General features: G+C 43.0%; 1 protein-coding gene across 2 annotated transcripts in view; it reads left to right on the top strand.

The window, feature by feature from the left end:
* Positions 1 to 13,445, top strand: part of LOC129211459 (contactin-4) — a 336,085-nt gene that overhangs the window by 241,406 nt on the left and 81,234 nt on the right. For both annotated transcript variants that reach the window (XM_054838596.1, XM_054838595.1), the window contains exon 7: positions 11,494 to 11,697. In XM_054838596.1, the coding sequence (XP_054694571.1) occupies positions 11,494 to 11,697 (204 nt within the window). The remainder of the gene's footprint in view (positions 1 to 11,493; positions 11,698 to 13,445) is intronic.

Below are 13,445 nucleotides of genomic sequence, written 5' to 3'. Positions count from 1 at the left end.
CAAAGAGACGTCAACATTTTAAAAGTGGTTTCCAGAGCGTAACCTGTTGAGCTTGAAAAGCCTCCAAGTGACTTAGCTCAGGCCAAGAACCAGAAAATAACTTTCCCCAAACCTGCCAATTCCTAGCACCTTGCAGCGTAACTCTGAGGCGAGGTTCCGCTCATGAGAAGTGGAGTGATGCTCCTGAAACCTGGGAGCGGATCTAAGCAGCCTGGCAGCATTTCTTCTTGACAGCCCAAAATTCAGGCAAGGTATGTCTTTACCTAGTAGCGTTAGGGAGAGCAAGTGAGTTGGACATGAGTCTTCCTCGCCGGCTCTGGGAGCTGCAGGAGAGTGTAATTCTTCTGCATCTGGTTCCACGTGTTGGAGATTATTACAGTTCAGCAAAAATGGGTTTCATTAAACTTAAAATCAGGCATATGAAACTCTCATTTAAATAAGAAGTGATTGAGAGTTGTAACTTCCACTTAAAGTGCATCTCCCATCCTTTATTTTTTATACTATGCCACAGTCACTGTTTAAATTATTAAAAGCAAGAAGTAAAAAGCTTCTCAGGAGATAGAAATGGATTAGATTAAAATTAATCTGACATAATCCTTTCTCTAAAACTGCTGATTCAGTTTGTGCATAAGTTTATCAACATATTTGAGGATAAGGGATAAGTTCTCCCCTAATTTGTGGGCTTGATATTTCTGACAGCACACAGAACATGCAGTGCTGTTTTAATTGAGAAATTTATAAAATTAAAAATACTTCCAATAACACATGCCAAGCTCATTTTAGATTGACGCTAATTTAAGAGTTGATGTATGTGATCTGCCTCCTTTCAGCAGGGATGGGGTTTGTGAGCAACAGTTGCACGATAAGGTCACGGTCAAGAACAGACTTTGGCACAGGCATTGAGACCCAGATTTTTCAACTGGTAAATGTAATTTATCACCTTTGGTGTCAGCACTGCTGCAAACTTCCTGCCACCCACCTACCACCGTATGTTCATGCCCCAGCGGGGCTGTTACGGACAGGCAGTGAGGTGGGACATCTGGGCTTTGTAAGCATGCTGCCCTCCCGGAGAACTAGAAGGGAAGAAGCTCAGCTCTCCAGTAAAGACCTTGGAAATACCAAAATAATAAGGAGCATGACATTAATGGATTTTTTTATTTATCAGTGACAGCTTGTGACACCTTTAAAAAGAAATCATCTGCGAGCTAGGCCTGTGGTTTATTCCCCTGTTCAGTTGCAGTTGCCACTAAATGAAGATTGAAATGGTATTGAAAGGGGGTAGAGCTGGCAGGGGCTGGCTGAAGATGAGTGAAATCTGTCGTCTGACAGAATTCAGTCAATAGGCATTTATCGAAAGTTGTAACATCTTGTGATCTCTTTATAAAATAAATTAGAGATCTGAGTCTAGCTCCCAGGCTCTGCTAACTGCGTTGCAACCACCCTTATCTTCTGTCCTGATTTTGGCTGGGATAGAGTTAATTTTCTTCCTCGCAGCCATATATTCTTTTACCATCATCATCTTCCTTTTCTGTCCTATGAAACTGTCTTTATCTCAACCCACGAGTTTTACCTTTTTTTTCCGATTCTCTCCCCCGTCCCACTGTGGGGGAGTGAGCAAAATGCTGTGTGGTTGTTTTAGCTGCCGGCCAGATTAAGCCACAGCGCCCTTCAAACCCAGGTTTAGCTGGACTCCTCAAACAAAGCTCTCAGAAGCGCCCAGGGAGGCTGATCTACTTTCAGCTCCCTTGAGGTGGCCATAGCAGAAAGTGTGTTGTTCATGCAAATGCAGCATTGATGTATCTCCACTTTTGCAATCAAATTTGGGTTTCTAGATCCCTGAATGCATATACCGCTTCAATTCAGTCAGTAGTCCTGGCTGCGTGAGCACTCCTTCCTATGAGGATGTTATTTTGTTGTTGGAAAATAAATGGGGGTATTGGTTTGGGCATCTTCTGTTCCCTGATACGTACAGAATGTCTAAATGTGCAGCCATGATGTTTTCAGCTGGTAGATAGCAAAACACTGTTTATCTGTCAAATGTATGAAGAGAATGGATTTTTTTCCTGTGTACTACAGGCAAGGGCCACAGCATCACGTAGCTGTGCCTGTCCATGCAGAGATCTCCCCTAAAGGACGTACCACCCGCGCTGCTTGGCCAGATATTTCAACCTTGGAGTTGATCATAATATTAATTCACTGCAGTAAGAAAATTCTCTGCAACCAACTTTCTTTTTTTAAAGGTTTGATCTAATCTCTTACAGCTACAGTAAGAGGCTGATCAAAGGTAGTGAAAGCTGGTATTAAAGGATTAGCTAGGTCACATTGAAATATGTTTTAAAACAAGCCCAGGGACCTTTAGCTTTACTGAAGCAAGTGCACCAAAAAAAGATTTTTAGGCTAACTCTCTCTGACTTTATCCAGAAAACAAACTGACGGATTAAATCTGTGAGTCATTCCTTAAGGTGAGATGTGTAGCACTTCACGTAGAACAAGCCTGGAAAATATAAGCAACGATTGAATCTCGCATAGCAAAAATACAGTGCAGAATTAAAAATTAGTGAAAGCATCATTTATGCACATGCTCAGCCTACAGCGTATTTATTCTCATTTGATGTGTGCCCATAAGTAATTAGCAGCTTCAGTCCAGCCCCCTTTATCTTTTTTTCTGGCTGATCTCCCTCTCTCTCCTTTCCATTTGCTACTGATGGTGTCTGCCACGGAGGTACTTTATCTCTGGCTGTCAGGTGAAGATGAGTGTTTCTTTGGAAGGATGTTGATGCCACTCTGTGGACCACATCAAGCTATTATTCTGGTTTTTAACTAGAATTTCCTCATTGAAAACAACTTGCAAACAGAGAGAGCATCATACAGATCTATACATTGCTCAGTGGGAAAAGCTGTGAAATCATCTAGGCTTGAATTGGTGTCACGGGAGACCAAGCGTGTGTCTCCTGGCTTCCAGCAGTACGGTGTTGCGTGATTAGTAGGGGTAAAGGTTGTAGCAAATATATAGCTATTTACCCACTTGCGAGTGCTTTCTGCATTGTTGCTCTTTTTCAAGGTTGGTTTGATGTAGTTACATGGCATGTTACACTGCGTGCTCGCTAAGATTTTTCTGAAATCTTTATTTCACCATAAATCAGCTGCCACAACTACCTGTGGGTACTCCTTTATGCTGGGGGTGGTGGTGTCTCGTTCCAGGATTGCCCATCTGATAATTTCCCAGGAAGTTTCCTTAGCAGAAATAATCTTTCAATTCATAATTCTCTTTTTCAATGGATCAGTATCTCTCCTGGTGGAGCCAGCAACCCAATTTTGGGAGTGTCTGGAGTGTCGCCGTTGGTTGGTGCAGCTCCAGGTTGCATCTCCATTGGGAAGCGGCATGGCTGTGGGGACTGACCCTTCCCACAGTGCCTTGTCCAAGAGCAGCTGGGTCACTGCTGGGTTGAACCTAACTCCAAAAATTTAAGTTCAGTCCAGAGGTGCGTGAAACTAAGTGACATCAAATCTAATCCTGGGCAGGAGTCACCGGTTTCAGTAAACCCCAAACCTGGTTCCCCAAAGGTATTATCAGCCCTTATGACAAATACAGGTTGGGTGGGTTTATGGGTTTTCTCTTCAGGCTAGACCAGGCTGAGCTGTAAATTTCTGTAAGGCAGTTTATGAAGTTTATCAGACAAAAAAACCCCATATAGTTTCTTTCAAAACCTGCCAGCTTGCATGCTAGATCGGTGGGGGTGCAGGAGGGTGTCTGCTGCCCATCAGATGTTTTTGAAATAGGTTTGTGTATTTAACTGTAGTATATACAACAGCACGGGACTCCATCTCATAACATTTTCCATTCAGTCAGAGATAAAGGCTGCTGTTGATTTTTCTCCCTGAGGGAACTTCAAGTTAAAATTTCGTCTCAATCCCCGACGGCACGGTGCAGTAGTCATTAATGTTCCTTCCCGGTGCCACGGCAGCCAGCGCAGCCAGCCATCGACTGGGGCTGGAAGCTGTTTGTGAGAGATAAGCCAGGTCAATTGTGTACAGCCATCAAATATTTAACTATTTTAGAGATACAGAAAAATGGAGATGCAGCAGATACAGGTGATTATTGATTAGGCTTCAGGTAATGAAGACCTCTCACCTTTTTAATTACCCATACGTGAAGCTCTACATAGTGGGCAAGCATGGAGTTGCGGGGCTGGGAACCGACCACAGCCCTGCACACATTGCAGTTGCTGTGAGGGTGAGTCTGACACAGAACCTGGCTGATTTGTACATTTTCCTCATTCTTACACACTTCTGACTTGTTAATGTACGTGCCATGTACATGAGTATCCAGCTTTTCTGTTACCATAAACCAGCACTAACAAACACGTGGGCACAGTTACATTTACAGCAATAATTATCCCCCCGAGTAGAAAGGGGCCGCTTGCCGTTCCGGTTAGTGCGTGGCCAGGAGATGCCAGCAATGCTGCCCGTGGTACCGTTGAATTTCCCCACTGGTGTGCGTTGCGCCCTGTTAGACTGTATTGGAAGTTGTACGCTGTCATTGTTGGAGATGTGTAAGTGTGAAAAACCTCAGAGATGTGACAGTTGTCATGGCTCAGGTTGGAGAGATGGCCTCTCGGTCTGTTCATTGCCTCCCGTGATTTCACATCTTTACAATGATTCCCATCATCACCATATTGCCACTGACAATAGGGACTAGTGGCACTTTCATACTGTTCTACGTTGCATTCTGCAAACCGATTCACTAATATTAGCAAAGATGAAGGGCACGTGCTTTTTTCCGTACCGTCAGGCAAGGACAGCACATTTTTTTGTGTGCGAACGGCTGGCTGCTGAGTAACTGCATCGTCAGGTTTAGCATAGCTGAGGGTTCATTCAAAAATGAATTATTAACTTTAGATTAATCTCGTTCATTATTCATCATTCTTTTTATTAAAACTTGCATTCGAGGCACAGAAGCTGTGGTGTTACGTAGCTGGGCGGCCCTGTGCGATGGAAAGGGCAGAGCACGGAGTCAAGGGGAGAATTACTGAGTGATGTTTGCATCCAGGTTGATTCCTTTAAATTATTCAGCAATTATTTAAGAAAAGAAGATAAAAAATTGATCCAAAGTGCTAGCAGGGCAATGAAATGGTCTCTAGGCCCACAAAAAAAATGTGCACGGTGCATAATTCATGTAGCTTTACTATTAAAATAAAACTGTGAAAGAGAAAAATGGTCAAAAACTCCAGAAAGTGCAGTGCAGTTGCCAGCAGACGACTGGTACGGGTGGAGAGGAGCCTCAGCAGGCTGGGTAGGGCCACGTACGTGGTACGTTGTGCCAGAAATCCATCTTTCCCTGATAATCCTTTTTTTTCCCCGCTCTTGGTATGTTGTGGTACATCAAGCCTCCTTTCCTGCTCGTGTTATGTTATTCATGGGGCTACGGATGTTGATTGCTTAATCAAATCACAGTGAAATTTGAAATTATGAATGTTCCCTACAAGCAGTCAGCAAAATTTAGTAAGTGAGATGAGAATACAGAATAATAGAGAATGAATTCACAGGACACTCATCAGATAATCAGTTACGCTTTATCATTGCCCAAATTTACCGTAACCATCAAAACACCCTGTTAATACCACTTAAGAGAAATTTGAACACCAAGGAATGCAAGCAATCAGAGCAAAAAAAGAAAAGTCTCCCAATTGTTCACCAAAAATGAGCCTTTTATGAAGTTTACACAACATTGCTATTGACAGAGACGTCGCCCGCTCAAGCCCATCGCAGGGTGCAGTCCGTATGAAGGTGGTAGTAACGGGGCGGTAGCTGCGTGTGCCGGGGTTCGTACCACAGTCGTGTCCTGCCGGGTGAAGTCTCGTACCAGGCTTCATCGTAGGCGACTGACGGCTCAGGTGGCCGGGCTCTTCCCTCGCTCCATTCAGGGCAACGTTATCCCAGGTCGGTATAAAGGAAAATCATGGCTTGGCCAGACTCGGATATGACTTTGTGATGTGAATGGCTCCTGTGAACTGGATGGGGGTGGGATATGGGGCATGGTTGAGGTTTTGTACGGCAAAATGCTCTTACAGTATCTGAATACATAAGATAAATAGCAGGTGTAAACGTTTGGCACTTCCTAGGCTAGAGTGCAGCAAGTGCTGGAAGGTGAAGAAGGGCTGGGCTCCTGCGCGCATCAGCTTCTCTAACGGAAACCTTATGGCAGCAGGCACAGACGGTAACGCGCGCAGAGCCACAAAACGTGTCTGTACTAAATCAGGTAAAAGCCTAACGCTCGATCCAGTTCCTCGCTCCCTGGGGTTGCACTACGGTAGCTGAAGGCTGAAGGGAATAGCTTCTCTCCGGGAAAAACTTCCCGTGACTTGCGTCTTGCTGTGGGCTGTATCTGGAAAGGCCCCATTTGTGACGGGGAAAGCAGGGGTATGGAGAAAAACCAGCAAAACTTCAGCGCTTCCCATACATTATAAATAAGAATAAATTGCATTTGGAAAATAAAAAAAAAATCATAAATTTATGGAACTACATGATCAAGGAAAATGCAAACCTAACTTGCAGAGCTGTATTCACTGTATCTGGATTTAAATTGTCATTTACAACATACCGGGATGAGCCTCACCCTTCGTTTCAAAACATCTCAAAATTATGCACTGCTCTTCCAGAATGCCGTACTACTGCAATTATAGTTTGGGTTGCTTGGGACTCTTATGAAGGGAGCGTTTTCTTAATTTCATATTTGTTTGTTGCCGTGTGTAATGAACCGTAATTTTTGTGCATCGAGATTACTAGGAAATGCTACAAATCTTTTGTTTCACACTGAAAAATAGTTCCTGCCTGTCCAACTTGAGAGTGACATAGTAGGTGATAATACAGAAATTATAGGAATCATTAAGGATTGGATTAATCTCTGTAACTTTCAGTAATGCCTATAAAAAAATAATAGTGTATTGTACCACACTGTTCTTATTAAGAATGATAAATGATCCCCATTTTTTGGCTAATACTAATTTCAAAATTTCATTCTTCTATTCAGCTTTATGGTTACCATAATCTTGATGTTTTAATAGCTTTTCCCATAATAGCTACAGAGACCTTTTTAACTGGGAGCCCTGACTTTATGGAAGGGACTTTAAAAAAAAAAAAAAATCGAAAAAAGAATTTCTTGTACTAAAAGGCAAAAGACAAGGCAAAGACAAAATAGTACGCATGTGACAAGACAGAAGACCAGAGAACATTATTTTGGCAAACCATATGGTCTAATTATAATAATTACTCATAGCAGAATTTCTGTTCAGCTTTCAGTAATGTTTTTTTCACCACTTACTAGCATTTAGAGGAAGTTTAACATTTTACAGTGTCTTTAGCTTTGTTTCGTGTCTTGAGCAGAGAATATTCTGGGGGCAGCGCAGGAGAGACGCACGCTTTCGCAGAGTTTATCATCGAGTGCTTTAGAAAAACAACGAGATCTGAACGTGATCAGGAAAAGCAGACCCAGGAGGGCTGCGTGCTTTGCTGAGCAAAAAAAACCCCAGAAACACAAACCCAGACAGAAAGGTGTATCTGAGACGTCCTAAATCTATGTTCAAGTGGCTTGAATAATTTAGTTCCTTTTTAATTGCTAAAGTTGATGGCAACTGCTGGCTGCTCTAGATTTTGTTAAACCATGATATTTAGGCATGCAATAGTGGCAGAGGCCTTGGGTTCTATTTTTAGATATTCCTTGATATTCGTATGTGATACAGGGTATGTTTGTGGCTGGGACACTTGCTCCTGAAACACGGAGGCAGCCCGAGCATCAGGGTTCTCTGTAGCGCATGGGAGAGCAACTGGCGTGAGACAGTCTCTGAAAGGGATAAACGGAGTGGAAAAAAAGGCTTCTGCCACCTTTTTTGGTATTGCCGCCACGCACCCGGAAGTAAAACAGCTTTGCAAATAGCAACCTGAGTAAAAGGCTGTGGGTGGAGCTTTGAATCAAGACTGCTGCTGTCTGATGTTGCATAGATGGATGTTGGAGGCGTCTAGCCTGCCTGCCACGTACTGCCCATGGCGTTCTCCTGCCGATCAGGAGCCCAGAGCCATAAATATTCATGGTAAGCGTACTGTGTTGTCTCTATGTGCCTGAGCTTCTCCTGAAAGCCTCTACTGCAGGGGAGGGAGCGTGGAGAAGAGGTTCATGGTCTGCTGGTGGGCAGTGGGCTTTCCTGCCACACATCTCACCTGGGAGCGATGCGCGGCTCTGCGTGCCTGTGCCCATCGCTTTCACCGTCCATCTTGGCCAAAGTCAAATCAAGCTTCAGCTAACGCGCCTGGGTGCTCCCCACCTTTACCTCCACTGCTCTTCACGAGCCCAGGTTTTCCGTAGGTTCCTTTGGCATAGGTGAGTGATGTTAACTAATTTAGGACACACTTCCCCATCTCTGTTGTCTTTTCTCTGGGCCAATAGAACAAATACCTGGCAAGTTGGGACCTTGTGCACAGAAACCTGCATTCTTTTGGCAAAAAGAAATCCACTTTCCTTCTTCTAGCACGCGCCTGCGGTGGTAGTGTGGGTGTTCCAGGTACCCAAGTGCACGTAAGTCATCAGCATGGATTTGTGTAGGTGAAAAAGTCTCTTCGTGTAGTCAGTAGAGCAAGAAAAGATTTGGGGTTGAACGTCTTCTATCTGGTGGTGGCTCGAGCCAGGGTGCATCGACTGTCTGTACCAAAAATGTGCAAGTAACTTCTCCATTCTCCTGTCCTTGCTGATAATTATTATAGACGTGGAAAAAACAAACGGTCATCTCATTCTGATCTATCATGGAAATCAGGCCATCAGGGCAATGACGAAAAGTACAGCATCCAAGTACAAGACAGGTCTTTGCAGTGCATAACCGGGCAGGCGCGGAGATTCTGCTTGTCTTTACAAACAGCAAGTGCGGGTCAGAAATCTTCAGATAACATTCTGTGTTTGAGAGACCTGCCTGAACGTGCTTTAAAGGGGAAATTAAAAGCATTGTAAATGAGGCAAAACTACCTGAAAAGGACTCTGAATTAGAAAGAAGTTTGTAAAAAATTCCTCAAGTATGTAGAATCTAACGTGAAATTAGAGAACCACGACTTGCCTGCTACTGCTCGTTCTTTGTACTGCACAACTCCGTGTCTGTGACTTGGGTGAACACTTCAATCCCGCGCAGTCACCAGGAGCCATCTCGGGCTGCGTTGTAAGTGTCTGTTTACACAGTTGTTACAAATTGCGTATGGGATGTGAACTGTCTATCACTTCCAGAGCAATTAGTATGTGAAACCTTATCAAAAGAGATCTGTCAAGTTTGAAAAGCCATAAATATTGCACTAGGATCTCTAAGGAAATCAAAGTGAGTTTGATATAGTATTTATTTACATGTTGCTACACAAGCAAATGCACTTATAGATGCTCCAGTCGGTGTTATTCCCTGTGCTCTATATTCCATTAGTCCCGTGTTATTTTAGGGAGAGGGAGAGAGAATTATCCAGTTGTTTTAAATATTATATAGCAATAATGGACTGCTCCTAATATCTAAGGCTGTGTAATTTGGGCAGTTGTACTTTTCTGGACAATGATTTCTTGTGATGAAAGGAACACAGAGCTGTAACATCAGGTCTTCGTTATGTTCTTCAGTTCTATGTAGCCAAATTAGTAGACTTTGAAGATGGGTTTTGGGGTGATTTTGGTGTTTTGCACTCTAGGAATAGATCTCCGTTAGTTCCCCCTGCGTTGGGTTCCTCTCTGTGGAGGAATCCCAGACCATCACCATCTGGTGCTGTCTTTGATCAGATCTCTTTACTATTGCACAACACTTACCCAGGGTTTCCAACCTGGCACTCAGCTCAAATGACACAAATACTCAAGACTTTTAACTAAGCAGAGGCTAGGAAAAGCTATTAGAACGATTACAAGATTGGAAAGCCTGTCTTGAAAATGAAGGCAGAAGGGCTCTTGATGGCTCTCACCAGCAACGAGGCAAGAACTCTTTAAGCTAAAGGCATCATTAGCCCAGAAACACATAGCTATAGACTAGTAATGAAAATATTTAACCTGGAAATTAGAGAGTTCTTTGCAATTAAAGTAAGACCAGCTTACAAAAGAAAAGTCGGAGTCAAAAACCTCGCTGCTTCTGAGATGTATTTAGGAATGGGACTCTGTAACCTCCTGGGGAAGGGTAGGACAGGGATTGTTGATCCAGAAAAGCTCTCCCAGTCATGTATTTTTATGAGGAACCTGTGGTCAATTCACCGTTCCACAGTCGATGGAAAATGTTGTCGTATTGCAGAGCTCAGGGGGCTTTGGTGGAAACCTGCTGTGTGAAGATTCACTCAAATTTAAATGCCTCTGTGCGTTCCAGGGCAGTGATGTTTATTTGCCTGTTGCTGGATGCTTCTGGAGGAACAAGATAATTGTTCACCAAGAGTAAATTAAAAAAACCCAACTTAACTACTTTCAGAAAATAATAAGCCAGCTGAGAAGTGGTACCTTGTTTGCTCCGAGTATCCTCTTGACATCAGCATGAGGTTACTTATAATTAGATTCACATGTGTAAATATGATGATTAGATATTCCCACATAAACATAATTATCATATCTTCCCAAAAGTCTAAGCAAGCATTTTATAATCCTGTTGTTAAAAATAAATAAATAAAAGCCAACAATCTGCATTCAGCCTCTTATATATGTAAACAGTGGAACGCGAGGGCAGAATATGTTTTCCAAAGTACCTAATGGTAGTTGAGGTCAATTACAGTTATGACTCATTAGAGTATTAGACTAAGAATATGCTTTTTAGTATAATTAGTGTTCCCTTAGAAAACTACAGCAGTCTTGTATTCACTTTAGTTCTTCAAGCATTTTCAGGCTGTTTGGGTATTAGTCTTAGGCAAGTATAATACAGTTAGATTGCATTAACCTCACTTGCAACCTCCACTTGCAGCATCTCTCGCTTATTTTTTTTTTATTGCTCAATTTCTAAAGATGCCTTATAAAACACAGAGTACTATCTAATTAGTCATATAGAAAAATACAGCTGCTTAATTCAGTGTTCAGATATTTGCTGATTCAGAAATTCCAAAGGAATAAAACGTACAGTGTGTGATAACACGGCTCAGCAGATCCTCCTCCGAACTGTCTTTAAAGGAAAAAAAATTAATAAGAAAGAATAAAAGAAAAGTCATGAGTCAGGCTGAAACATTCATGGCAAAAAGGTGAGATTCTTGTAACACAAGTTTTATTCTGGATTGGAAGAACTTGAAGGAGCAACAAGAATATTAGTTTCATGTGCAGGCTCAGAAATGTCACGGCTGGAAATTTATATTTGTAGCCATAAAGATGATAACTTGCAATATGTTAGCCTTTTTATCATTTCATGGACTGGGATAGATCCGGTTTCCCTAACCAAGGGGGACAGGGAGAAAATAATTTTTGGGGCTCTAGCTCCGCCTTGGGACGTGCCTGTCGCTAACGCTGGTGGTACCTTGTGCTTCCAGAGCTCACCTACGCGTGGATCTTCAATGAGTACCCGACCTTCGTACACCAGGACAATCGCCGCTTCGTTTCGCAAGAGACTGGGAATTTGTACATCGCGAAGGTGGAAGCTTCAGACGTGGGCAACTACACGTGCGTGGTGACGAACACGGTGACCAACAGCAGGGTCCTGGGTCCCCCCACCCCGCTCATCCTCAGGAATGACGGTAGGACTTAGTGGAGGTGTATTGGGGGCTGGGGTTGGAGAGTTTGCTGTGTTTTCTTGGACTGGCTGTCACCCAGAAATGGCCTGAAATACTTACATCAGAGTAAAGGGAGAGATGTTTCCCTTCACAGAGATTCTGTGAGGCTGGAGACCTCAGCTTTAGCCGTCGTTCAGAATCATAGACAGTGGCGGGGTGTTTGATGCTGTGGCCAAGGTTGCTCTTCCCGCTGCTGGAACGACTTTCAGTATCGGGCAATAATTATATAAAAAAAAAAAAATATCTGGTGACGCTTGGCGAAAGACAGGAAATAAAATAGATTTTAGAGTTGGGATATACTGCAGTTTTTCTCATTTTATGCAACTCGAAAGTGAACAAAAGCACTTTGTTGTTTCGGTAACTGTTAGCTCAGGCTGTATTTCCCAGCAGAATTAGTGCTATTTTTAGTAGTCTGTGGAATAATACAAAAAAGCAAGAAGAAACCAAAAGAGAATTTCTAAATTTATACAGACAATTGATTTGTATCGTCGTCATTTTTGAGTAGATAAGAAAAATAAATTTGCATGTTAATTTGCAATTAAAATGAATTAAAGTTTGTCTATTTAAAGGATAACAGTTAGGACATTTGTTCCAGAAATAGAAATGCATTATTAGAAACTTCGTCTAGAAGATCCGTTGTCACCTAGTGGTATTTGACAAAAATTCCTTGCTTGTAAAATACGGGCTCGTTGCTGCCAGCCTCCTGCCCGTAGCCGTCCCCTTCACATTAACACAGTGCCTGCGGACGGGGAGGTTGGAAACCTTGTCGGGAATGAGAAGCGCGGCGGGTGGGCTGGGAGGGGTGAAGACAGCTGCTTTTCCAGGTCTGTGCCGGATCCGCTCCCTGGTACGGGGGAGGCTGCGTGTCTATAAACACAGCGGCAGTAAATCTGTCCCTCTGAGTCTGGAGTAAGTCATCCAACGTACAAAAGATAAAGAGGAATATTTAAATTTGTCTCGTACTAACATTTTCAGCGTTGAAGAAGAAATATTTTTAAGTATTACATTAACAGGACTTTTATGCAACCCTTACCTAGCTGAAAGTGCTTCCGTTTATCACGATCAATGCCTGCTCCTGTTCTGAGCTGGGGCCGATGCTGGAGGATTGCTGGGTGCCCTGATTGTAAAGTGCCTCGCCGAGGGCTTTACCCCAGCGCATCGCTCCTCCGCGCGCTCTGCTTTATTTACAGGGACCGATTGCCTTCCCGAGGTAATTCACAGGAATGTTCTCTGATTCCTTTGAAGTGCACTCTGCTGTTTATTAAAGATAGGAAACTTTAATTGAACCTCTGAGGGGCTGGGGAGTACGTTCCTGAGTTAACCAGGAAAAGTGCCGTTGCATCCGTAGAGCCAAAGATGGCTGTACTCGAAAGCCCGACACGAGCTAAAGGCGTGTTTTAAAATAGGATTGCACTGGTATTACAGGCAAGCTTCGTTTTAAAAATCAGCGGATCTCAATCTTTCATTACACGTAGAGTACCCCTATAAGATTGGAATATAACCCACTGTCACACTTGAAAAGAGAAAACGCATATGTTGCTTCAGAAGCGTGAAGAGCAGAAGTGAGTAAAATGCGAGGCACGTCATATTTCCACTGGCAAATGTGTCTTGCTTATATTTTGTATTCATATCTGACATGTCCAGTATATCTTAATGTATATGACATGCTATTTTCCTTACAACACTTTACCATTAAATTAGTAGGCTTGGAG

Source organism: Grus americana, chromosome 11 (assembly GCF_028858705.1).
Source record: "Grus americana isolate bGruAme1 chromosome 11, bGruAme1.mat, whole genome shotgun sequence".
Classification (NCBI taxonomy): domain Eukaryota; kingdom Metazoa; phylum Chordata; class Aves; order Gruiformes; family Gruidae; genus Grus; species Grus americana.
Note: the sequence above shows the minus strand (reverse complement) of the source record. Positions and strands in the feature narration are given on the sequence as shown.